Below are 24,976 nucleotides of genomic sequence, written 5' to 3' on the forward strand. Positions count from 1 at the left end.
CCGCAGGTCAGCCAGCCGGGCGTCAGACCCCGCTTGCCTCCCCCAACCCCTGACCCTGCTGGCTCAGCCGCGGCCACACCTGGCTGCCTCGGGGGCCGTTGGTCGGCTGCCCCTCCCGTCCCCGACCTGCCCGGCTCAGGGGCGCCGGCTGATGGCCTGGCCCTGCAGGCTGGCTCCGGCACAGGCCCCCGGGACCGACCCTCCTCACCAGGCGGGCGCCTCACTGGGACAGACGTCGCGGGAGCCACCACCCATCCAGAACACGACGGGGTCCTTAGCTGCCCTTGGCGCTGGTCTGGACGTGGCCTCTCTGACCGGCCCCGGCTGCCCCTCTGTCCCAGCGCCCCTCCACGGTCACAGTCAGCCCTGGACGCTCCAGTTCTGACTCAACAGAGGGGCCCGGGCCAGCCGAGCAGGGGCCCACACTGCTGGCCAGACGGGCCGCGCTGCTGCTGACACGGGGGCCCGTCGGGACTCCGGTGGGGAGGTTGGGGTCATCAGGCTCCCGTGTCCACTCCGAGCAGGGCCACCTGACTGCCTTCTGAAGGATGAGGACAGCAAAGCGCGTCCACCTCTGCAGGCACAGCCTGTGCAACACGGCGCCTCACACCCGCCAGACACGCCCTGCTGAGGCGGGGTCCGCTCACTTCCCCAGAGGACGTGGTTGCCTCCCAGATGGACGAAAGGCAGGTCTGCTCAGCAGACACCACGGTGAGGTTCACAGCACAGAGGAAGGCCTGCCTCTTGCTCGGAGGCCCCCTCGAGCGGGTGAGGCGCCATCCCAGGCCCCTTGGCCCGCCGCTGTCCACAGGCCGCTGCGCGACGCCCTGCAGACCCCGGAGCCGCACAGCCCACCGTCCCACCCGGGCTTTACTCTGGTCTGAGAGAGGCGGCTGCTGACGCTGAAGCAGACGCGGGGAGAGGCCGGGGCCGGGCGTCGTCCCCCACGGCCAGAGGTCCGCGGGTCCGCCGGACGCTAAGCCCCGGGGCTTTCGGGGCTCCGGCCAGCACTCCACCGCCGCCACCAGGAGCAGTCAGATGGGCAAGGGCCAGACGGCACCCCATCTTCACGTGGGGATTCCAGGTAACGAGACATGCGCGGTGCTACTTCTGGTAACACGGACACAATTTAATGATTCTAATTTTTTTGTTTTTTTAAAGTCAGGTGCCATAAACATTCAAATAATACATCTTTTAGAAAGTACGTTTACAGCATCAAAAGAATTAAGATGAAATATAAACCTTTCTACTTACAATTTTTATACAGATTAACCAAATCACAAATACCACAAATAAAGGTTAAGTTGTAACAATATAATGAATAAACATTCAGATTCTTAATAAAATCTTCCTTTAACATTTGTTTTTAACTTACCATTATACTAAGTAATCTATGCAGGATTTTGGGGTACAATACCAAGAAGGCACCAACAGTACAAAGCAGACAGGAAGCAGCTCTGAACCTTTCTCAACTGCTCTACGCGGAGGACGCACGCAGGGACGGCCACGCGCTCCAGGGGAGCCGGCGCAGGCCGGAACAGCCCCGGGCTTCCCGCCTCTGACCCGCGACGCCAGGTGGACGCCACGCAGAGGCCCTGGGTTCCCTCTGCTGGACACGCCTCTCGTCTGCGCTAAGAGGGTCACTTCAGACACCAGCACAATTTTAAAGCACAGATGCTTTAAAACGTGTAAGCAGAAGGACTGCTCAGATTTTCAAAACCACCACATTTACAAAAATATTTCCCTTAAAAACTTGGGATTGTCCAAAACATTGACTTACAAATATAAAAGTATCGTGGAAGGGCCTAAAGCGTGTGTGCGTACGTACGTGTTAACACACCGTCACGCACTGCAGAAGAGTCGCCAATTTAAAACCGTATCGACACCTAAGCAACCGAAGGCCAGTCTCCTCGGCACTGTCTGCACGTCACTGGCACACGCGTGTCGCACGTCACTGGCACATGCGTGTCGCAGGCTGTGCCCCCACCTGACGCGGGGACAGACCGACCCCGGGCCCCCCACACGCGGCCGCAGCAGCAGAAGTCACGCAGCCAGACGCGAGGGCCTTGCGCCCCCGTGCACGCGGCCGTCTCGAGCCCTCGCAGGCCCACCTGCTGCTTCGTGAGGGGTCTTGTCTCATACTCACTCAAGAGACTGGAATGTTTCAACAGGAATTTTTTGCTTACATTTTAGACACCAAGAAAGCCATCGGCCCCAAGCTGATGTGCAGGAAGCAGTCGCAGCGGTGGTCAGGGTCACCAGCATGAATTCATGTGACCTAATGTGCACGTTTTGAGAGACACAGGCAGACCCAAAGGGTGAGCCTCACACACCACAGGCGTCTTGTTCAGACAGCTCCCTGACCCGCTGAACCAAGCTTGCGTGGTTAGTGAAAGGCTACAGGGACTCCCACACAGGGTTAGTGGTTCCTGCCCACCAGACCCGTGGACAGCGAGGGGCGGGGAAGCTCCCGGCCCCCAGGGGTTAGTAACCAAGGCTGTGGCTGTCTGTCTGGTTAGCGAACCGCAGGTTAACCTCCTAACACTACTTTGGAATGTTAGTAGTAAGCACAGAGAAATAAGAGCAATAACCCGCCAGCGCTCCTTGTAAAATGTACCCGGGACAGCAACGCTCGTCTCTCGCTGCCCCACGGGCCTCCACTGGACAGCTCCGTGCATGGAGGTGAAGCCACGGCTCTCGGGGCCGACACTCAGGTGTGGTTCTGGTCTGACGGGGGAATCCAGCACCCGCTCCGGCCCGAGGGTGCAAGCCCTTCCTGGCGCTTGACTAGGACACAGGCCACCCTCTAGGAAGAACCAAAGAACCCAACTTGCGACTTCTGGGCTGTGTCATCAGAGTCTGACAGAACACCGCAGACCTGTGATCTGAGGAGCATGTCAGAACTGATGCTCTGCCGTGTGGAGGAAAAAACCCCTCCACAACGCTGTCTACATGGCCTTACACAAACCCAGGTGTTCGGGCAGCGCCCAGCAGGGAGCGGGCCCGCTGGGCTTCCTGGTCTAAGCACAGCCTGACCTGACTGTTGGTTCGGACCCCACGATCCAGAGGAAATCGACACTGAATCTTAATGTGAGCAGGAGATAGAGGACGCCCGTTTATTTTCAGGAATGACAAGCGCATTTCCGTTCGTGTTAGCAGGCAGTCTTTATATAACCCACTCTCCACTGCTGTCAAAATCCAAACAAGAAAGAAAGGACAGCTGAGAAATGAAAAGCTGAGAACTGAGGAACTTTTCCTAAGTGATCTGCTGGAGAGCATTTTCCGTGGAACACAACTCAGAGGTAACAACAGAGTCTCGTTTCAACCACAGGTGCGTGGCACGTGGACTCATCTCCGCACAGAAGCTGTAACAGTCATGCGAGGGGACAGTGACGGCTGGACAGGCAGAGTGCTGCGCGCAGAGCTCAGGGGCAGGAGGCCGCGCCACGCGGCAGGGCAGCCGGTGCCAGGGCCGGGGGCGGGCGGGCTTCTTCGGGCGCCCCACGCGTGACTGGGCCCTGGCGCAGGGCGGCGCTCAGCCAAGGCTCACTGGGCTTTAGCACACACCGTCACACCGGGGGTGGAGGATGAACTTGAGATGCTGACATGCTGCAGGAGGGAAGAAGTGTACAACAGGCGCTCCCGGAGGACGCATGTGCCCCCGCCTGGCCCTCAGGCATCGGGCAGGCGCCCCGCGGCCTGCGCCCCTCACCCGATCCCGGGGAGCCGCCTCTGCTGGCGGGAGTCCCGCAAGCAGGCAGGGCTGCGTGGGACGCGTCCTGCGAGGGCTGTGCCCCCGACGGGGCAGGTGAGCTGCCCGACGTGGGCCTCCTCCCGTTTAGAGAAGAGACAGTGCTCTACAAGCCACACCTGTGCCCGTAAGGGATCCGCGTGACGTGAGGCGGCGGGAGTGCAAGGGGGCGGTCGCTGCCGTAAAGCGCCCAGGGGACGCGACCGGCAGGGCACCGGGGCAGGACTCAGGAGGGGAGGGGCCACTGCGTCTCTCAGAGCAGAAGGCGGCTAGTGACTGAAGCAAGGTGGGCGGGAGGAGCCCTGAGGGACGCACAGCCGCAGGCCACCGGAGGCGACGCGCACGGGGCCAGAACAGCGCTCTGGCAGGAGGGAGTTCTTTGAAAGCACAGAAGCCACAACCACCAGGAGCCGCCCCTCCGACGGCTCAGAAGAGTCAGGTGGACACGCAGACGGGAGGGGACGGGCGGGTCGGGAGCTGCAGGAGAGCCGCGGGGTCTGCGTGCTGTGCTCGGCCCGTGTCCTGTGGGGAGACAGACAGACCCTCCGTGAGCCACGGACGCGCCGCACGGAAACGGCAGCGGCAGGAGGACAGAAAAGCGCGAAAACAGAGACCACCACTGCAGCAAAGCCCGCCTTCCTGGAACCGCCCCCTGGGACAGGGCTCGCCCCCAGCCCCGGGGCCCCACCCGCAGATGCCCCCGCCCGGGCGCCCACCCCACGGCCGGGCCGGCACCACACTCCTGGATGCCCTTCTTTGGTCACAACTGACGGCACGTGGGGGGATCTGCTTCCCAACCCGCGGTCGAGGCGGCGCCCACATCTGAGGCGTGGCCCACGGGGAAGCCTCCCAGAGGCCGCTCACTTTCCCCGTTGGTCTCTGTGTATTTTTGGCTGTGGCACGCAGGCTTCTCCAGCTGCGGTGTGCAGGCGGGGTGCCGTTTACTAACCGGCGGTCCACCCTGGGATGCACACGTCTTGTAAATGCCCAGTAAGTGGACGCTGCTGCCCCTCTTCTCAGCACACCCGCCCCCACGCTGGACAGGCAGGTGGGCCAGAATCATCACATGGGCGCAGCCAGCGCTGCCTTAAATGCCCCAGTTTTCTCTGCCCAAGCGTGACCAGCACAGCCACGGGCTGGCCGGAAGGTAAGGCTGGCAGGCTGGACTGGGAAAGGGCAGGAAGGGCCCCCCTGTCACCCCGAGCCCTGAGAGGCAGCCCCGAGGGCTTACCAGGCCTCCCGGAGGCCCCAGCGCCCCTCTAATGTCCTGTCTCACTTGAGGACATCATACTCCAGGTCAAACCCGCGCCCCCTGCCAACAGACGCAGTCTCACTGGGAGCAGGACTCGGGGTTCACCGCCCCCCCCAGGACAGGGGAGGGGCACGGAGAAGCCGTGCGGAGCCCCTAGCCAGCCGTCCGACGTCCAAGCCGGACCGCCCCAAGCGTTTCCCAGCAGAGGCCTCAACCCCAGCCTAATTCTTGTGACACACTCGCTCCTAGAGTCCGGACACAAGCCGCACTCTCTCCTCTTCCACAGATTCTCTAAAATTGAGATCAGTGTTTCCTCTTTTGAGAACTTTAAAAAAACCCAACCATCACGGCTGTATGGTTCCCGACACCTCAGGTTGCAAAGCTTCCATACTAAAACCCCTCTTTAATGACATTAACACCACCCTGTCTCCTTGGCCAGGACTTATTCTATGGTTAAAGCTCCAGGTACCTGACAAATTTAAGATCGGTATCCCGGCTGGAATCTAGCAGTCTCTTCAAAAATGAGTTCTTTGAGCTTTTCCTTGGGCAAGTCATCCAATTCCATGTCAAACTTGAAGGGTGCTTCGGCGACGGGCTTGAAGAGAAAGCAGAACTTTGAGACGAGGGGCTGTGGTGGAGGCTGCAAGCCCAGGCCCTGGGCTCCCGCCGGCAGCACCCACCCCCCGAGGTGTGCGGCGTGCCCCATGCACCCAGGCCCGACAGCGGGCAGCGGCCCCGCACGGCGCTGGGGTGTGGCCAGGGCTGCGCTGGCGGGGAGGGCTGCGGCTGGCTGCCCAATGCTCACACGCGCGCGTCCGGTACACACAGCAGCGCCTTCCTATGAAGAAGCCTCGCGGTGAAACACGAAGCCTCGCGGGCGACGAGAATTGTGGCAAACGGCCACGCTTGTGTTAAACAGAATGAACCCTGCTTTATTTTTTCTAAATTTAAATACAAAAATGTAAGAATGAGATGGAAATACTCCAAAATTTCAATAACGGTGTCTGTGTAACCAGACTACAAAGTGAAGTTTCTTGTATTTTCTGGTACTTTTTTTTTTTTTTTTAAAGTATCCCCTCTCTATATAAATGACCAGAAAGTTGACACTGTGTATGTACATCAAAGACTCTCCTCACACACTCAGTGCTGTTACCAGGCACCCAGCCCTCATCCCTGCCGTTCTCACACCAGGTCTTAAGGGGAGGAAAACACACACCCCAAACTCGGCTCTGGCCTCCGAAAGGGGGGAAAGGAGGAACTCGCAGTTGCTCTCCCTGCGGGGGGCTCGCAGTGTGGGGCCCTAGCGTGCCGCTCTTCTGCTGCGCGGGCGCCCAGGGCAGGAGCCCGGGTCTCTGGTTCTCCGCTGCTGCCCTATTGCCACAGGGAGGCGGCCTCCACTGCTCCTGGGGGAGCTGACGGATCCGTGCGCGCTCCCCGTCCGCCCAGGCAGGCAGCCCCTGCCGGACTCTCACCTCATCGCTCGGGTCGTAGTACTGCTCCAGGTAAGGATGGGCCAGAGCCTGCTCCACCTCGATCCTCTTGTGAGGGTTGAACGTCAACATTTTGTCCAGTAGATCCAGAGCTACAGAGAGAAAGGTTTTGCAGAGGTGAGAAGCCAAAGGAGCAGTCACCGAACAGACTGCGCACTCCCTGTTTAAGTCAAGACCCACTAGACGGGGGAGCTGAGGGAGCCATGCGCTCAGGGGAGCCTGCTTCACCTGAGTGTCTGACGGCAGAGACCAGACTCAGGAAGGCGGCGCGCTCTGCAGAGGCTGCACAGGGAGCCAGGATTCAGGCTCAAGTCTGCCCGTAAAACCCGGCCTGGTCCGAAAGCATGGCCCCACTCTGCAGGGTCACGAGCAGAGGCTGCGCGTATTACCGCTCTTGGGTCAGCTCCAAGCTTGCTGTGGCCCTGGTTACTTCCTGCCCTGTGGCTGCAGCCCCCTCCTTCCAGGTTCCGGCTGACAGGTGTGTGTGAAGCGCAGGGCCCTGGAAACATGTTCCCTCCTGGGCTCTGCCCCTGCTCCCCACCTTCAACGAGGAGTCCATCCAAGCAGTAAACCACGTTGGACGTGAAGAGAAACTCCACACAATGAAGGGCGTTTTTCACGTCCATAAAGCGAAGTGTGAAAAGCAGCAGGATCTTTTTTAAGTCCTAACCCTAACCCTAATTTCTACCAACAGCACATTTCCCGGAATAGCGGAATAGCGACAGGGGAGCATGGGACGCCTGCTGAGCCCCAGCAGCCCCAGGGCCTGCCCCCGCCCCTCCCTATAGTGGCCGTCTGCCTCAGGACTCCGGGACCTCTGTCTGCAGTGTTGAGAGCCCCCAGCATTGTCTTTAACCTCCACCTCCTGCTGCTGCTAAGAGGCATGCACCCCCAGGCGACGGGCATTCCTAAATCAGACCTCACGTTCCTTCAAGTTCAATCCTAGGCAACAACTTCAAAGGAAAAGAGCTTTTCTCTTTTCTTTGCTACTGGAGAAAGGCCTGGCCTCCAGCCTGTGTGCAGGGACAGGAGGCTGGGGGAGGCGAGCTGCGGGCAGGTGCAGGCCGGGCGCTGCACCCACACTGAGTCACGCTGCCTGCGCACACGCGTCCCTGGGTGCAGAGGCTACTGGCCCTCCAAGACCGACGTCCCTCTGAGGCCGGACGGCGTCCCGCCGGGACCCTGCCTCTCCAGGACCCCACGGGGCCCCTAACTCTGGGGGAGCGCAGCTCTGTGACCCCACCGTCTGCCGCATGGGTCACTCCCCCGCCAGGCCCCAGGGCAGCTCGCCTGGCTGGCGCTCGCTCTGAGCCTCCTCACCCACCAGGAGGGACTCTGATCCAGAACAAGACTGCCGCCTGTCCTGTCCACCCTCAGCTCCAAGTCCCGAGTGGAGCCAGAGGAGGCGGCCACCTGTACAGGTCGCGCCACCACAGCCGCACTTCCCGGACTCTGGGCTCAGAGCCCTGCTGCTGAGGCCCCGGGCAGACGGCAGCAGAGCACGGTGGGCAGACGCCGGCGCTGCCACCAAGGGCTTCACCCCACGGGCGCCAGGAAGGGCCGTGGGGCCTCAGGGCTGAGGAGCACACGGCCAAGAACCCCGGGGCCCCGGACAGTCCTGCTCTGCCCCGAGCACGCGCCTCCTGCTCACGAGGGCGGGTCAGGCCCTCCCCGCGGCCGGCACATCCTACCGGGAAACCAGGCTCCCCAGGGTGGCCTCCCTGGGCATCCCTCCAGTGGGTCCACACGCGTCCTTCTGGGAAAGGGGGACCCTGTCCCCTTCCCAGGCTGACCCTGCCTGCTGTGCCCTAGTCCCCACTCCCCGGGGTCCTTTCTGGAGCCTTCAGACCCCCACCCTGTGCCCTCACCCCTCTGAGTGGCCACCAGGACCTGAAATGGAGGCCTCCTCCTCTACAGGCTCCAAGGCCCTGCCCCCTGGCGCTGCCCAGGGAGGACTCCAGTCCACCCCGCGAGAGTCCCCATCTTCACCCCCAGCCTCCTCCAGGACCTCAGCTGCCGTCTGCTAAACTCTCCTGACCCTGGAGTCAGCTCAGCACCCACTGCACCGAGACTCTATGGGCAGACAGGACACTGCTTACGGTCCCACTGAGGACGCACACGCAGGCGTGTTTACAGGGCGGTGAGGAAGTCTGCCTACTGTTCAAACAGCGGGCGATCCGACAAACGGAGACAGATTTCTCACAAGAACTGCAGTTTTTTCAAGTTCAAAAAACAGGAGACTTCCCTGCTGGTGAAGACTTCGAGCTTCCATGGCAGCAGCATGAGTTTGACTCCCGGCTGGGGAACAAAGATCCCGTGGGCAGCTCTTGCCCAGGGAAACAGGGACAGAGGCCTTGGCCACAGTGACCACCAGGGGCGGGAGCTCTCAGGACACAGGCCAGTGTGAGCCTGGAGCTGCTGGAGGCCACCATGTCACGGTGAGAAGCGAGGCTGGCCAACAGGAGAGGTGGGCGGAGAAGGCACTGCTGCATCGCAAGGCCAGACGTGGTCACTGTGGCCGTGCCGGGAGTCCAGGGCCTGCTGGTCCCCGGGCTGGTGAAGCCCTCTGGGCTGAGGCCAGTCAGGGCTCCCATGAAGGGCAGAGAAGGCCTCAGAGCCGGCCCTCCTGTCTGAGGACTCCCCGCACGCACAGCCCTTCACATCGCTCGTCCCTGACGCGTCTGTAGAACCTCCTCTGTGTCTTCTTTCACGCAGCCGAGAGCCACACGACGTGGGACGAGTGCTGTGCTACCTCCTCAGTGGACACTGCTCGCTCGTAGCTCCCCTTGCTATGAACTCTTTGTGAAAATCACGCTTAGGGGCTGTATTCCCAACTCTCCTATGAGGTGGGTGAAACTCGTCCCATTCTGAGTTAAGGAAAATGCGCGGTGGTGAGGTCAGTGACTGCCCCAAGGCACAGGCCTGGGCGCCCAGCCTGCCCCCGGAGCACAGGGCCGAGCGGGACCGTGCGGTGTCAGCACAGCAGCACCAGGACGCTCGAGGCGCTGTGCAGCCTGGAGGGGTTACACGCTGTCCACGCCGGGTCTCATCACTCTACTCTCCTGTGATCAAACCTACCAGCCTTTCACTCACGCCTGTCGTCTTGGTGTGTGTTTGTTTTCAAAGCTCAGGAAGATATTTCTCCCCCATGCAGAGATCAGAAAAATAGTACTCTAAATACTGTTAACTTCTAACAGTATGATTTTTAGAAAAGTATTTGATCATCAATTGTTTTACAGTTCACTCTCATGTGTGAATAGTGATTTAATCTGATTTTCTTTCAGACAGCTGTTCGACGAGCCCCGTAACATCTGCTGAAGAGTCATCTCTTCCCCTTCACCACAGTAACTCTGGAGAGAACCCCAAGCTAGGTTCCTCTGAAGGAAAATCTATACTACTACTGGTTCAAGGCACTCAGCAGCCTCCAAACATGAAAAAACATTCAACCTCACTCTTAATTAAAGAAAAACAAATTAAAATGCCGTTTTCCCATCTGGTTGGCGAACCCACAAGTTCAATATCCAGAGCTGCAGGCACAAACGTGGCAAAGCTGCCGACCTGCCCCTCAGGCTCCAGAGCGTCCCCTGCACCAGCCGTGTGCAGAGGGTGACCCTCCCACGGCCGTGACCACACACGTATCACCAAGCTGCGAGGAGCTTTCAAGGTCCACACCTCCTACAATAAATCGTATCAAGGCCGGTTTCCTGTACTTAAGAGACTACATTCCCTTCTCTGTGAACCACTATTAACAAGACAAATCCAGACGCTGAGCTACCTGCAAGCAGGCTCTTACTGTGTCTTACTGCTGCTGCGTGTCCAGGGCCTTAGAACAGACACCCGTCTGTTTTCTAAGCGGACACACTTATCTCTGCATGCTGTAGGAGGAGAGCAGACGCGAGCTGCCGGCAGGCGAACTGGCCCCCAGCCCTCTGCACCTTCTGAATGAGGGGAGCAGGGCTGGCTGTGAGACGTTCTCTGACCAGCAGGCTGTGGCAGAGGCGCCTTGCTCTCAGACCCTGCAGCCCCTGCTCTGGTGCTCTCGGGGCACTACTACGGGCACGGAATGCCCCATCTGGCCCACTGCAGGACGAGGGCCAGCAGACCCGTGCAGCCTGTGGGCTCAGCAGCCCCCAGGTGTCAGGCCTGGGCAAGGGGGGCGACTGACCACAAAAAGGCATGATGCAGCTTTGGGGAACAACGGAAATGCTCTGTGTTCCGACTGGCGTGAAGTTACAGGACCGTATACATCTGTTAAAGTTCAAAGGCGTCACAACCGAAAAGGCTGTCTTATTCTATGTAAATTATTCTACGATAAACCTGAATTTAAAAATTACCCAATGACACGATGATTCTAAAGACATGAACTTAATCCAAGCTAAGTACCAAACAAACCCACATGTGGAAAGCCAGGCATCACCCCCAGACCCCTCAGCCCACGGCCGCGGCGGCTCCGAAAGAGAGGGAGGGCAGTGAAGACCGAACCCCCAGCGGGGCCGTGTCACGACGCAGCAGCCGCGGCCCCGGGGCCCAGAGACTGACACAGACGAAGTGCACCCACCTTTGGAGTCCGCGTTCGGGAACAGCCTGTTCCATGGCACCTTATTTTTGTGTGGAAGAGAGAGCAGGTAGTTTCTAGCTTTTAAATTTATTATACAATTCAGGTCTTCCTGCGACGGGGATCCAAGAATACCTATCAGATAAAATAATCTGCTGTCAGTTATTAAGACCACGGTGAACCAGCCGCGTGCCGCCAGCAGCGGGGAATGGGCCCCGGCGCTCAGCGTCTTCTCACCACCTCCCAGCGCTGGCCCTTCTCACCGAGTGTTCCGTCAAGGACGAAGAGAAACAGCTCATGCCCAGGACAGGCCCCAGAGCTGCAAGATCGTCTCCACGCCAGCTCACGAAGGGCTCTGACGTGAACGTGGGCCCCGGACGCTGAGGACCTTACCCAGAATGTGGTTCAGCTGGTCAAGGTAGTGCTTCCCGGGGAAGATGGGCCTGTTGGAGAGCATCTCCGCGAGGATGCAGCCCACGGACCAGATGTCGATGGACTTGGTGTAGCCCTGCAGCGGGAGAAGGGAGAGTGACCCCTGCCGCCCCGAGACGACGGGCGCGGCCTGCCCTGCAATTCAGACGTGCGTGGGACAGCGTGCAGAGACAAACGCAACCGGCTTTCTTATAAGACGCTAAAAAGCCAAGGCTGCTGGATTTCATTCCTCTTCAGAGCAGATTCACTTATTAAGTTAGAATTTCTGTAGCAGACCTCATTTCTTTTATCAAATGATTTGAGAGAAAGAATCAGAACCCCTTCGAGCTGAAGCTGGGAAAACGAGAAAGCAGTGAGCAGCCACTGACTACTCTCAGACATCTGGGGACCTCATTTTTGAAACTCGGAAGTCACTCAGAAGGGGCGTTGCTCCATTTCCAGAATATCTTTCTTCATTCTGAAAATCATTAAAAACAAAACAATAACCACCCATGATCTCTGGGTTCACGAGGGCGTGCTGGCTCCATCCTACTCAACTAATTCCTATCTCTCATCTTTTTTTATTCATTTTTCAGGTACAGTTTTTCTTTTAAAGGATTCAGTGAAAAGACATGGAAGAATTACCATACGACAGTGACAAAAGGCTGTTACTGTAGAAGCAGAGTTCTGTGGAGAATGCTTTAGTGATAAGTAGAAGAAGAGATGTGGAGAACAGCTACAGGGGAAAAAATCCAGTCAAATATTAAAGGCTACAGAAATATAGCAAAGTATTTTTTGAAAGTCAAAGATTTAATGATCAGATCTATACCTCTGATAAAGTGGGCTGAATTTCAAAATAATTCTTTCCAATAAGATTGGGGGTTTAGGGGTATCTCCCTAGGATGTCCCAGTAGTTGTTAACATGCCGCCTACCGACACTGCTACTGTATTAACAGCAACTATAACCAACCCGTCCATTCTGAAGGAGATCAGCCCTGGGATTTCTTTGGAAGGAATGATGCGGAAGCTGAAACTCCAGTACTTTGGCCACCTCATGCGAAGAGTTGACTCATTGGAAAAGACTCTGATGCTGGGACGGATTGGAGGCAGGAGGAGAAGGGGACAACACAGGATGAGATGGCTGGATGGCATCACTGACTCGATGGACGAGAGTCTGAGTGAACTCTGGGAGTTGGTGATGGACAGGGAGGCCTGGTGTGCTGCGATTCATGGGGTCGCAAAGAGTCGGACACGACTGAGCGACTGAACTGAACTGAACTGATAACCACGATTAGGTGGAGACCAACTGTCCTCAGGCAGCACTTGAACCGCTGCTAAGGACACGCAGACTGACACAGTCAGTGGCGGTTCATTCTCAAGGGACTCACACACGGAGAGAGAATGAGAAAGCAGAGGGCACAGGGTGAAGAGCCAGCGAGGGGGCGCCGGGGACGACGCCGGGGGGACGCTACACTGGGGGGGCAGTGCCCCTGAGCCCCGTGGGCTGCCCCCCACCACGACCACAGCGTCCTGTGTCCTCCTAGTCACTCACTCTCTCGCACGCGCAGGACGCTCTTCCGGGACGCCACACGTGAAATGAGACAAAAGCGAGCCCTGCTCTCCTGATGCTGGGCGTTACAGGACCTCACACGGGTGTAGGTCTCAGCAAGAGCCACCAGGCCATGGTTTCACGTCCACGGGGCAGTCCCCCGTCCCCCACCAGGTTCCTAGCTTCACGCCAAGACTCTTCTTCACTAACTCAAACCAAAACCGCAGAGTTGAGACTGAAGGCAGAGCCAGGTGAGAAGCCAGCATGCCCAAATCAAGCCAAATGCTGGAGAGACCGGCAAAAATGAGACCACCACTGTTCTCACTAAAATGTTTTTCTTGTGGAAGATAGTTAAAAAACGAGAAACGCCTAATTCACGTTAACTTTTAGTTTAAAATACGTTTAAAAAATTAACACGTTAAAACTTCTCAGTTTTCACTTTCATATAGTAAATATTGATAGATAAAACCCACATAGACAAGCCCGCTTAGGGTCCTGGATAAGCGGTTAGACGCTGTGGGGTCTGGAGCACGGGGTGTCTGCGACCCTCGCCTCTCCCATTCCTGCCCTGCTCCGCAAGTTACAAATGCTGTCAAGTGCCGTATTATAAATACACAGAGCGCTCCAGCCAAAGCTGGGACAGTGAGTGCTTAAAAAAAGAGGAAGATAACGGACAGCAAACAAACAAAAGCCCAGAGCCACCCTGAGTCCAGTAATGTTTCAGAACAAGGACGGGGTCAGAGGAGGAGAAAGAGAAAGACGTGTGATCGCTCCTTCACGGACGGATGCCAGCTCGTTATGTAACTTAGAGAAGCGGGCTCTGCAGCCCCAGGAGGAGCACTGACAGACACAGCGGTGCTCACGGGCACCTCGGGGAGAGGCTTCCGGGAAGACGAGCCCCAGACACGGCCTCTGAGACCCTGCGGGGCCTGTGCAGCCAAGAGTGACCCGGGCCCCTCAGGAGGAGCCCGCCCTGTGAAGCAGGGAGAGCTCAGGCGGGCGTGAGGCCACCTCTGCGCTCCCCAAGCGATCCGGGCTGTGGAGGAGCGGGGGCGACCCCACATGGGCACAGCACAGGGGCCGCAACACGCCGCTGTGAGGACACAACAGGGCCAGCGCCGGACGAGGCTGCCGTCACGGGCGCGCGGAGGGCATGCCACCTGCCCAGGAGCGTTCGCCAGCTCCTCAAGTCAGTCCGGTAGGAGTCAGAGCTTGACACGGGGGAAGTGAGAGGAGAGCGGGGAGACAGGCAGGCGGAAGACGTCAACGCTGGTGAGGCTAGGGGTACACAGGTGTCCCCCGACCCAATTCTCCCGCGGGTGTGCTGAAAGGGAACGCTGGACATGCTGGGAGGGGCCTCTCGGGCTAGAGGAGCCGTGAGTCAGAGGACGCAAGCCACGCACGAGAGCGGAGGCCACCGCCCAGGGGTCCCCCGGAGACGGCAGGAGGGCCCGCCGCGCACGTGGGCGCCCGGCACGGAGCGACTCACGTGGCCATCCACCGCAGGGGCCTGCCCTGTGGCGCTGTCTGCGGTCGGGAATTATGAGAGAATCAGCACAGCGTTTTCTTCTGTGAAACATCTGTTAGGCCAAATCCTCCTTTACGATGGCATCTATTCTAATGGATTTTTACTTCTACAGCTGACTCCACGCAGGTGTGACACCAAGAGCAGCTATCTGCTGTAAACAGGCTCCATTTCCTCGCAGAGGCAACCCCACGCGTGGCCCTAGTCCTTCACGTGAGGCCTGGAGGGAGAGAACCAGCCCCTGGGCCGTGCACTTCACTCACTGCCATCGAGCCTCTCAGGACGACGTCTGGTTCCAACACCTGGACGTGGGTCCAGCGTCTACTCTCATGGCCTTCCTCACACATGTTACATCACGGTGGAAGGGATGGAGTTCTGGACTCTCGACCTCGCGACACAAGGCTCAGGATGACTGAGAGATGTCGGGTGCGCCGACCGCAAGCCAGACGCTGCCTCGCTGCGGCCGCTGCTCACGCCCCTCGCACCGGCCACTCTCAACTCTGCCCTGCTCCACAGACTCTCTGGTCGTTTCCTGTGAGCAAAGGCCCTGCTGGCAGTGCGCTTTCGACCTGGATGCCGGACCACCGTGTCATTTTGAAAGAGTTACAGCAGCTCTTATTTTTCCCACACCAATGTTTTCTTCCAATTTTATTGCAATTTTGCTGAAGAGGCTTCTTCGTATCAGGTAGGTCTGACTCTTACAGGAGAGCCCTGGTCCGCATTCACGACCACAGTCCACACACACAGCCCAGCTGACAGGAGGAAGCTGCCCGGGTGGAGGAGGGCTGCTCGGGGGCGGGACGCAGGGCCCCACGACGGGAGCACGCCCCTCGGCTCTGTAAGCCAGCGCTAGCCCAGCCCGGACGTCAGTGCTGAAGGGAGACAAGCCGGTACCTTGGGGCTGGCCAGACAGACCCAGCCTCAGCCCAGGCCGAGTGCAACTCACGGCCTAAGTTCTCTGGGCTCCTGGATTTCTTCCGATGCAAACCTGGTCCTTACCTTGGAATTCAACATGATTTCTGGAGCCCGGTACCAGCGAGTGGCCACGTACTCTGTCAAGAACCCTGTGTGGTCGTGGTCCGGATCTGCAACACGGGCCAAGCCAAAGTCACAGATCTAGGGGAGAACAAGACAGGACAGCTTCTGAGAGTCAGGTCGCCAGCAGCAGAGCCACACAGACGCTGGCGAGACGCCAGCTGTGACGCGCCAGCAAGCGCCACCGCTCTCGGGCGGCAGAGCCCCGAGGCAACGACACACGCCCACTTACCTGCTCCTCACGACAAAGGGATGGCAGCCACCTCGAGTCAGAAAGGAACAGGCTGCAGAGTCTTGCCCAGAACACATTTTCAACGGTTTGCAGCCTCTACTTATCTGCTTACCCACAGCAATCCTGCTTAGACCACTTGATAAACAGTTCTGCACAGAGTAAGGTCACTCAAACCAGCCCCCAGCGAGCGCTGGAACGGTCACTGCTGGGACCAACCTCTCCAGCGCGGCCTCTCTCCACACCTGTGACCTCTCCCTCTGTTCTGCCCACCTCCCTCCCCTCCTGTAGTCAAACCCACTCCCAAAGCTGTACAAGACGTTCCACACACTGAAGACGGATCCTTACCAAAAAAAAAAATCCAGCCTCTAACTTCTCCTGACTCATGCAAGCCGGCCTTGACCATGCAACGGTTGGGGCTACTCCAGATTACAATGTGTGAGGAGAGTAACTGGAACATATTTGGTCCCAAACAACTGCAGGACCTTTTAATTCCTAGCTCCTGGGGAACTAATCCAAGAGATAAAGAGACAAAGAGAGACAGACAGACAGAGATGCTAACACAGACCAGAATCTAGCAGAAGGCAGCCTGGAAGACAGAGATCACTTTGGAGGCTGACTGCTCTAATTCGGTTGAAAAGTGACAAGGGTCTGAGCTCAGTCCCTAAAAATAGAGACACGGAGGCAGGGACACAGCTTAGGAATACTCAGACGACTTAACAGACACCAGCCTCTGCAGAGACCCCACAGCTGAAGGTCTCAACAACTTAAAAAGACTCTGCAGGCTCCACCCACCTCCTCAGGGCTCCTGGCCGTGGAGGCTGGCACCCCCCGCGGCACCTCTGACCCGAAGCCCTGCCGCTTCCTCGATGGAGCCCTCAGAAGTTCTGCATCCATGCCGCCCAGTTCCCGTCCTCTGGCCCCTGTCAGTGCGTCTTCAGGAGGAGCAAACACCACGCCTGCTCCGTGGCTCTTCCAGGGCCGTGCTCTGGGCACTCTGGACAGGGCCGCACAGTCACTGTGGCGTCTTGAGGCCCCCTTGGCCTCCGGCACCAGCCTCACCTCCACAGCCAGATGGCTTGCTGAGGCCATCACACCCTGGACAGCCGCGGGCTGACGGACTGTCTGAATCTGCAACGCGCCCGCACCGCGCACCACTCCTTGGGCACCCTCGGCTCACGCGGCATGGCCGGGTCCAGACACGAGTCACAGCTCTCTGTGGTCAGCAGAACCCCAGGTGAAAAGCCTGCATCCAGACCCCCAGATCAGTGGGCTCAGTCCTGGGGCTGACGTCTCCACCCTCGTCTGGGAGCGGAAACAGAAGCAGGAGCCGCACTCGGGGAGGCAGATAGGACCTCACACCTCTACAGAGACAGGCCCACGTGGTGTGAGCAACCTAAAGACAGCTGTGGAGAGGGCTCCTCTGAAGAAAGCCACGCCAACGTAACCCTGACCCCACCGTGGGTCGCAAGCTCTGGGGCTGAGCTCGTATCAAGAGGGCAGGATTGATCTTCCCTCCTCTGGAAGCCGGGCAAACCTTTCCCACTGCCTGAACCAAGAGAACACTGGGAGTGACGCCGTGCGACTTCCGAGGTGAGACCATAAAAGGCACCGTGGCTTCCACCTGGGGAACTGGGGGCCTCTGGCCGTGTCGTGGGGACACCAGGTCACGTGGGCGACACGTGGCCATGCCGTGGCGCCAACCACCAGGCCTGTGGGCGATGATCTGAGCCTCCAGGGCCACATCTCTCAGCTGCGGTCCAGAGGCTGAGCCCAGAGCAGTCACCGCACCCCCTGTTCCCTGACCAAAGTCCTGACCTCAGAAATTCGCATTCAAACACGATACTGCTGTTTCAGGCCATGACACCTTGCGGGGCTTGAGAGAGGCTCCAGCCTGGGTGGAGGCGGGAGGTAAACAGGCGTCCACGTGGGGAGGCGGCAGGAGCCCCAAGGGGACTGGAGTCCTGAGTAAAGGGCCCAGGAACGCACTGCACCAACCAGCTACGTCACTGGGAGCTGCACAACGGTGACTTCTCTAACTTTATGATCCCTTGTGCGTTTATGCTAAGTCACCTCAGTCGTGTCCGACTCTGTGCGACCCCATAGACGGCAGCCCACCAGGCTCCCCCGTCCCTGGGATTCTCCAGGCAAGAACACTGGAGTGGGTTGCCATTTCCTTCTCCAACGCATGAAAGTGAATAGTGAAAGTGAAGTTGCTCAGTCGTGTTCGACCCTCAGCGACCCCATGGACTGCAGCCCACCAGGCTCCTCCGTCCATGGGATTTTCCAGGCAAGAGTGTGTTTTGCGTACTCTTGTGCGTTTATCAGCTGGCATTTACTTTAAGGGAGCACCGTACTTCATCAACCGGGGCTTCGTGCCTACCCTGAAGCCTGGACCCCACTGGGAAGACGGGGGAAACGTTTCCTCTGTCCCTGTGAGTTACAGTTCTCAGAAGAATGAGCTGGCTTAAGGAGGACCATGTTTTTCTACTGGTATCCTGCACTCATAGTAGATAAAAATTACTGGCTATAATTTAACAAACCAAGAGGTACACGTAGGGAAACCCTGTTCATGGTCATCCACGGGAAGCTCATGTCACGCTCTTAAAGTTCTTTTAACACTGCAACACTGAAAGCTAATACAGCAGTAACCAAAAACTGCCAAGGCTACAAAAAAAATTTTACTACAGTTGTATATAGAGGAAGGCAGACAACCAGGACATGGTACAAGAAACAGAAGAGGGCTCAGTCACACGCCCCACCACTCCCACCTGGCCACCTTTGGGGCTGAGTAAATTCAGATTCTCCTAGAACAAAAGCCCCAAAGACATTCCAGTTTTATCTTTTGAACCCTCCTTTCTAGGCCCACCCAGAAGCATACATGCTTCGACCCGAGCAGCCTGGGGCTCCCCCTGGGGCTGTGGATGGAGTTTGGAGACCACACACCCCTGCAAGTTTCCCCAAAAACACGCTGCAAGCACAACCTCCAAACAGGGCCCACAACCCTTGCTTTCCTGTGGCCCTGAGAGAGAAACAGGAGGCCTGCGGGAGAGGGCTCCAGGAGGGCCTGAGAAATAAACAGGAGGCCTCTGGGAGAGAGTTCCAGGAGGGCAGCGTGAGGCCAGTGTGTACGGGGTCTCAAGGCTGGGTACCAAGCACGTAGCATGTTTATGGAAACCAAAAGAGGAAGCTAACTGCTGTTGGCCTTGACTGTACCAGAGTCAAAAGCTAAAGGTCTAAGACACTTAAAAGAGCTGACATCCTGAGGGCTCAAGAGTAAAAAATATTAACACAGAAGTCAACGGGAAAAGGAAAAAGTGACTTAATTACCTGCTTGAAAATTCAAAAAAGAACCTAAATAACGATATTAGTAAGGCCGGGGGCTGTGGGCCGGCATCAGGGCCGCCCCCGAGGTCTGAGGAGGGGCAGGCGTCCCCTGAGCTCAGAGCCTGGCCCCTGTCCTGCCTGTGGGGCGCGCGCCACACTCCTGTCTGGACTGAGACTCTGGGTACGCATGCCCTGTGGATGATGCGTACCCCACATGGACGTTTCTCAATGTGGGCCAGCTGAACTGCTCCAAGTTTCTCAAACATCCTATTGTGTTTCTGAGTGTGTGCTAAATTGGGTTTCGAAAACACTGCCTGGACTGTGCAGACGGCTGATAACACAGAATCAGCGTGGGCACACGTCCCAGTGAGCAGGGAACGAGATGGCCCCAGGCAGACACAAGCCCACCAGCAGTGACGAGACAGCAAAGCAGTATGCTTCTGTGTTTCCTCTTCTTAAAGATGAACATTTTCAAGCAAAAGTCAACTTCTCCCACAAATATTACATACTTAAAATATTAAGAATAGCTCTCTAAAACCAAACAAAAGCAATCTGCCATAGGAAAGCAGTAGGAGACATCAGAATAATCACTATAATTTTTCAAGAAAACCACTAAGAGCTGACCAGGTCTGGCTGTTCCTAAGAGCACCCTCACCCTTCAGGCCACCCTGACTCATGTGCCCAGACCCACGGACAGCGATCTGCTGGCTACACCCCATGTGGGGAGGGCATGAGTCTAACTCAGAAGGATATTAAGAGGTGACAGAGTCCACCCCAGCTGTGTCTGATGCAGGAAGCTGCCGCCACCACGTCTCACAGGCTGTCTGCTACACAGCTGTAAACACGGGGGCCGGCAGACCAGCTAACCATCTGAAGACAGGGCCACTGACAGTTCCAGAAGACCCTCCAGCAGAGCAGGCCTCGGCGCTGGTGCCCTGGCCCCCCACTCCTTCGTCTGCTGCTGCTCCTTCTGTCTGCAGTCCCCTGCGCCGGGCATGGCCACTCACCTACTGCAGGGCTGGCATGCTGGGAGGGACAGCACGATGCCACCTCCTTCCTGACACGTCATGGCCCCGGCCAGAGCCGGCGGCCTTCTCCTCTGGGTCTGGAAGTGCTCCTTTCAGAGCCTCCATCACCGCAGATGGTGCCATAAGCACACACTCTACCTCTGTGATGTACAAGCGACATGCCACTCCTGCCAGGACCACCCCGTCCTGACGAGCACAGCTCGGCAGTAGGCCTGGAAACCAGGAAGGGTGAGGCCTCTGGAGCAGCTCCTCCTTAACGCCGTTCTGGGTCTCCTGAGTTTCTACACGCATTTCAGGATCAGCCTGTCTGTTTCTGCAGAAGCAGGCACCTGTGGCTTTGACAGGGACTGCATGAAGCCTGCGGGCCACACTGGGGAACACCGAGTCTTCCGACCCATGCACACAAGGGTCCTCTCACGCGTCCAGGCCCTCTCAGACTCACACGCGTCTCCACTGGACTCTGCACTCCCTTCACCGTGTCTGAGCGTCTGCAGACTTCGCTGCCTGTTTACTTCCGCCGCGTGTTAAAAGACTAGCGCTCTTCACTTGCATTTCTTTTTGCCATAAAACTGCTTTTGAGTATTTCTGGTGTTAATACGAATAGCAATAAATACAAACATGCCCCAGTAAAACGGGTTTCTCAACTCCTACGCCCTAAGTGAGAGCAAATGCGGCTGACCTTGAGATCGCAGGTGGTGTTGAGCAGCAGGTTGGAAGGTTTGAGGTCACGGTGCAGCACGTTGGCTGAATGAATATACTTTAACCCTCTGAGGATCTGGTAAAGAAAATAGCAGATGTGGTCGTTGCTGAGGTGTTGCGTCTTCAAGAGCTTGTAGAGATCTGTTTCCATGAGGTCCTGTACTATATACCTGTTTGGAAACGTTAAGGTACCAAAATAGCTGGTTACACTCAGCAAAGCACTGAAGACAAAAGAACGCCAACAACCCACTGTTCATGCCGAGGCCCAGGAGGGGCACGAGAAGCTGGCGGAAGGCTGGCGCCCGCAGCAGAGCAGGCCTGAGGCCGTGGCCTCCTGCTCAGCTCCCGTGAGACGGCAGGGCACACACCTGCCTGGCGTGCACGCTGACGCCCCAGCAGAGACCTGGCTCACGCAGGACATGGGCATGAGTCCTGTTCCCTGCGTGGCCTACCACCAACAGGAGCCTCTGGCATCGCTGAGAGGAGCAGGCAGCATGGGGCACTTTCTCCTCTGGCCCAGCATCAACTCCTAATTTCATTAGTCTTTGATCTGCCTTCCTGTCCCCCTCCTTTCCCCACAAAAACCAACCATAAAACTTTTGGAAACACAGGCTGAGAACACATTCGCTACTAAATTCAGCCCTCAGTCTACTCGTCTGGCTCTGCAGTTCAGGCTGAGACTCAATGAATCAGGCAGGCGCAGCAGCGCTACGAAGGGGCCTGCGGGCTGCGCCCTCCGGCCGTCCGGACTACCCGCCTCCCTCAGCATCTAGAGTCTCAGGCGCAGCTGACTTCGTTCTCAAGGAAAATAAACACAAAAGCTGCCCGCGTCTAACCTCACCACAGCGTGGTTTCATTAGTGTTCGGCGTTTTTTTAAAACTCATGTCTCTGCACATACTACACACCTCCTACAGATTCACACTAACGGGGACACAGTCTGGGATGTGAAGGCAACACGACTGGAAAACGTGTCATCTGAGAGCAGGACAGCAGGCAGCAGGGGAGGCGCTGCACTGAGAGGATCAGCAGAGCTCAGAGCAGGGCTGGCGACAGCGGAGGCCCCGGAGACCGGCCTCCCAGGGGCGCAGCGCCCGGCGGCAAGGCCGGGGCGGGGCGGGGGCGAGGGGCGGGGCGCCCGGCGGCAGGGGCGGGGCGGGCCCCTTGGCACAGCCACGCTCCCAGTCCTGGGGCCTAGTCCAGAGTTCTAAACCGGCCACCGGCACCACACAGCCTCGGAGCTCAGCTGGCTCTGAAGATCAGAAGGGCTAGCCGCTCAGTTTTAGGATGAGATAACTGGACCCAGATGTAAAATGCTGCTCAGATCAGGACAGTGTGGACCTGAGCAGTGCCGTGCAGGGCCCCCTCTTCCACAGTCCATGGCTCTTTCCTTTTCACCATCATAATCAACCATACCTTAAGTGGGAAAAACATGACTGGAAAAGGTGTTGATCAGAATTTTCCACAACTGCACTTACTGAAAGGAAATCTTTACTGAAACTGACAGAGAAAAATTGGATTTGCCAAAGATACTGAGCATAGCTACCGACAACTGGAAAATTGGAGAAAAACCGTCAGTTGATGCAAGTGCCACAGTGACTGGCGAGCAGAGCACAGCGTCCCCGTCCACAGGCAGCGCTCCTCCCTCCCCACAAGCAGGGCGCGTCCAGGTGCCTGACTCTAGCAGGTGACGGAGCAGCTGCCTGGAAAGGATACACATCTTTCATCTGCTCGATGGTCGGTGCTCGAATAATGTCATTGATTCCGATGATGTTCTCATGTCTGAAGCGCAGTAAGATCTTTATCTCTCTCAGCGTTCTCTGGCAGTACGTCTGGTGCTCAAAAGGGCTGATTTTCTTGATGGCGACTCGGACTTTGTTGACATTGTCATAAGCAGAGCTAAAAAAAGAAAGGGGGGTGAGGGGAGACAGCATTAACAACAGGCCCCAGGACACTCTGGCAGCAAGCGTGAGGCAGTAGAGCAGGAACGTGCCCGTCACCCTGCGCAGGAAGGCAGTGTGCTGTCCACAGAGAGGCCCTCACGGGGGCAAGCGCGCGCGAGGCCTCAGGATGAGCAGAGGGTCCGGCCTGCCAACCGTGCGGACGCCAACATCCACGACCCAGGAGCACAGGCGTGTGACACAGGCACGCCTGACCCCGCCGTTCCTAACAGCAACTGCATCTGGGGAGAGCCACCATGTCTGCCTCCGAAACAGCTTCCCACAATTGCAGCAGACTCCATGACTCAGCAGAAACGCTCCAATGACTCTCAACCACGTCTTCATCCCAAGCAAAATGGACCCAAGAGGGCAACACAGATACGCTGCAGAGCAGGGGACTGCGGTCACGCTCCTGTAGCGGCGTGTACTGGAGTGTGATCTGAGCAAGCACCGAGTCACTCTCCTGTACACCCCGAACTGCAACTGCACTTCAGTGGGGGTGGGGCAGGAGGGCGGCGACTGGGAGCAGCAGCAGTGTCTTACTTGCAAAACGACAGTCTTTCCTCCTCCCCACGCCCAGGAAGCTTGACCAAGACGCTTGGCTGTGCGGAGCTTAGTCGTGTCTGACTCTCTGCGACCCCATGGACTGTAGCCCGCCAGGGTCCGCTGTCCATGGGACTCTCCAAGGAGGAAGACTGGAGTGGGTCACCATGCCCTCCTCCAGGGGATCTTCCTGACCCAGGGGTCAAACCCAGATCTCCCATGTCGCAGACAGATTCCATACCGTTTGGGTCAACTTATAACAAAACGTAAAAAGTATTGTTCAAAAAATACTCTCACACACACACAAAGAGGCAAAAACAGAAAAAGAAAAACACCTCTCACAGTCCTGACATGGGGCCCAGTTCTTCCCAAGGTGTCCTGAAGGTCTGGCTCGACAGAACCCCACGCAGCAGCAGTGATGAACACGCCGCCAAGCCCCTCGCGGCGCGCGCTTCACACTCTTTTGATTGAAGAACCATGTGAGACTTTTCAAAATATATTTCAAAAATTATTCTTAAGTGGGAAAAAAATCACAGGAGAAATCCTAGAAAACTGCTGGCATATCCTTTAAAGAAGAAAGCACAATTATTTTGGAATTCCTCACCAATACAAAAATATTTGAGAAATAAAGAGTACTTCTTAGAAAGAGGTGCAAAAATACCTTTAACCTCATGCCCACTTGAGAGAACAGTCTCTAAAATTGGAACTAGGTAACGGAGAAGGCGATGGCACCCCACTCCAGTACTCTTGCCTGGAAAATCCCATGGATGGAGGAGCCTGGTGGGCTGCAGTCCATGGGGTCGCACAGAGTCGGACATGACTGAGCGACTTCACTTTCACTTTTCACTTTCCTGCTTTGGAGAAGGAAATGGCACCCCACTCCAGTGTTCTTGCCTGGAGAATCCCGGGGACAGGGGAGCCTGGTGGGCTGCCGTCTATGGGGTCGCACAGAGTCGGACACGACTGAAGCGAGTTAGCAGCAGCAGCATACTACTTAAAACAGACACCCTCTCCTCCGCCCCCGAATAAAGGAGGACACTTTCTCCAGCATTCGTTACTCTAAGGGGACAAGCAAAGATCACAGCTATTTCTGTGCCCTGAGGAGCTCAAGTGCCTGCGAGCACCCAGTCATCTTACAGGAACTCGTCCTCAAGCCCCAGATGAATTCTCTCCTGAGATCCAAAGTGGTGGGGAGGGGGAGGTCACGGCCAGAGGTGAGCACACTCAATTCTTAAAACGGTAGATTCCTACTGCTAAGTCGCTTCAGTTGTGTCTGACTCTGTGCGACCCCATAGACGGCAGCCCACCAGGCTCCCCTGTCCCCAGGATTCTCGAGGCAAGAACACTGGAGTGGGTTGCCATTGCCTTCTCCAATGCATGAAAGTGAAAAGTGAAAGTGAAGTCGCTCAGTCATGCCCCACTCTTAGCCACCCCAGGGACTGCAGCCCACCAGGCTCCCCCGTCCATGGGATTTTCCAGGCAAGAGTACTGGAGTGGGGTGCCATTGCCTTCTCCGAAAAAGGAAACTACTGGTAATATAATGCAGATGAAGTGCAAAATAATTATGCTGAGTGAAGCCAGACCAAAAGAAAAGTGCCCCCTCACATAAAATGCAACCTTGTCTGAGGACAGAAAGCGGGGCTG

The 24,976-nt window shown here is 57.2% G+C and overlaps 1 protein-coding gene across 1 annotated transcript in view; it reads right to left on the reverse strand.

Annotated features, from left to right (window-relative positions):
• Window positions 1-1,108: 1,108 nt before the first annotated feature.
• Window positions 1,109-24,976, reverse strand: part of MAPK1 (mitogen-activated protein kinase 1) — a 57,247-nt gene continuing 33,379 nt past the window's right edge. Inside the window, exons 2-9 of the mRNA XM_070385735.1 lie at window positions 22,566-22,748; window positions 20,832-21,021; window positions 15,533-15,649; window positions 11,442-11,556; window positions 11,052-11,183; window positions 6,476-6,585; window positions 5,473-5,598; window positions 1,109-4,273 (exon numbers count right to left, since the gene is read on the reverse strand). Coding sequence (XP_070241836.1) covers window positions 5,482-5,598; window positions 6,476-6,585; window positions 11,052-11,183; window positions 11,442-11,556; window positions 15,533-15,649; window positions 20,832-21,021; window positions 22,566-22,748 — 964 coding nt within the window. The 3' untranslated portion in view covers window positions 1,109-4,273; window positions 5,473-5,481. The remainder of the gene's footprint in view (window positions 4,274-5,472; window positions 5,599-6,475; window positions 6,586-11,051; window positions 11,184-11,441; window positions 11,557-15,532; window positions 15,650-20,831; window positions 21,022-22,565; window positions 22,749-24,976) is intronic.

This window comes from Bos mutus, chromosome 17, assembly GCF_027580195.1.
Source record: "Bos mutus isolate GX-2022 chromosome 17, NWIPB_WYAK_1.1, whole genome shotgun sequence".
In the NCBI taxonomy this organism is placed as follows: Eukaryota; Metazoa; Chordata; class Mammalia; order Artiodactyla; family Bovidae; genus Bos; species Bos mutus.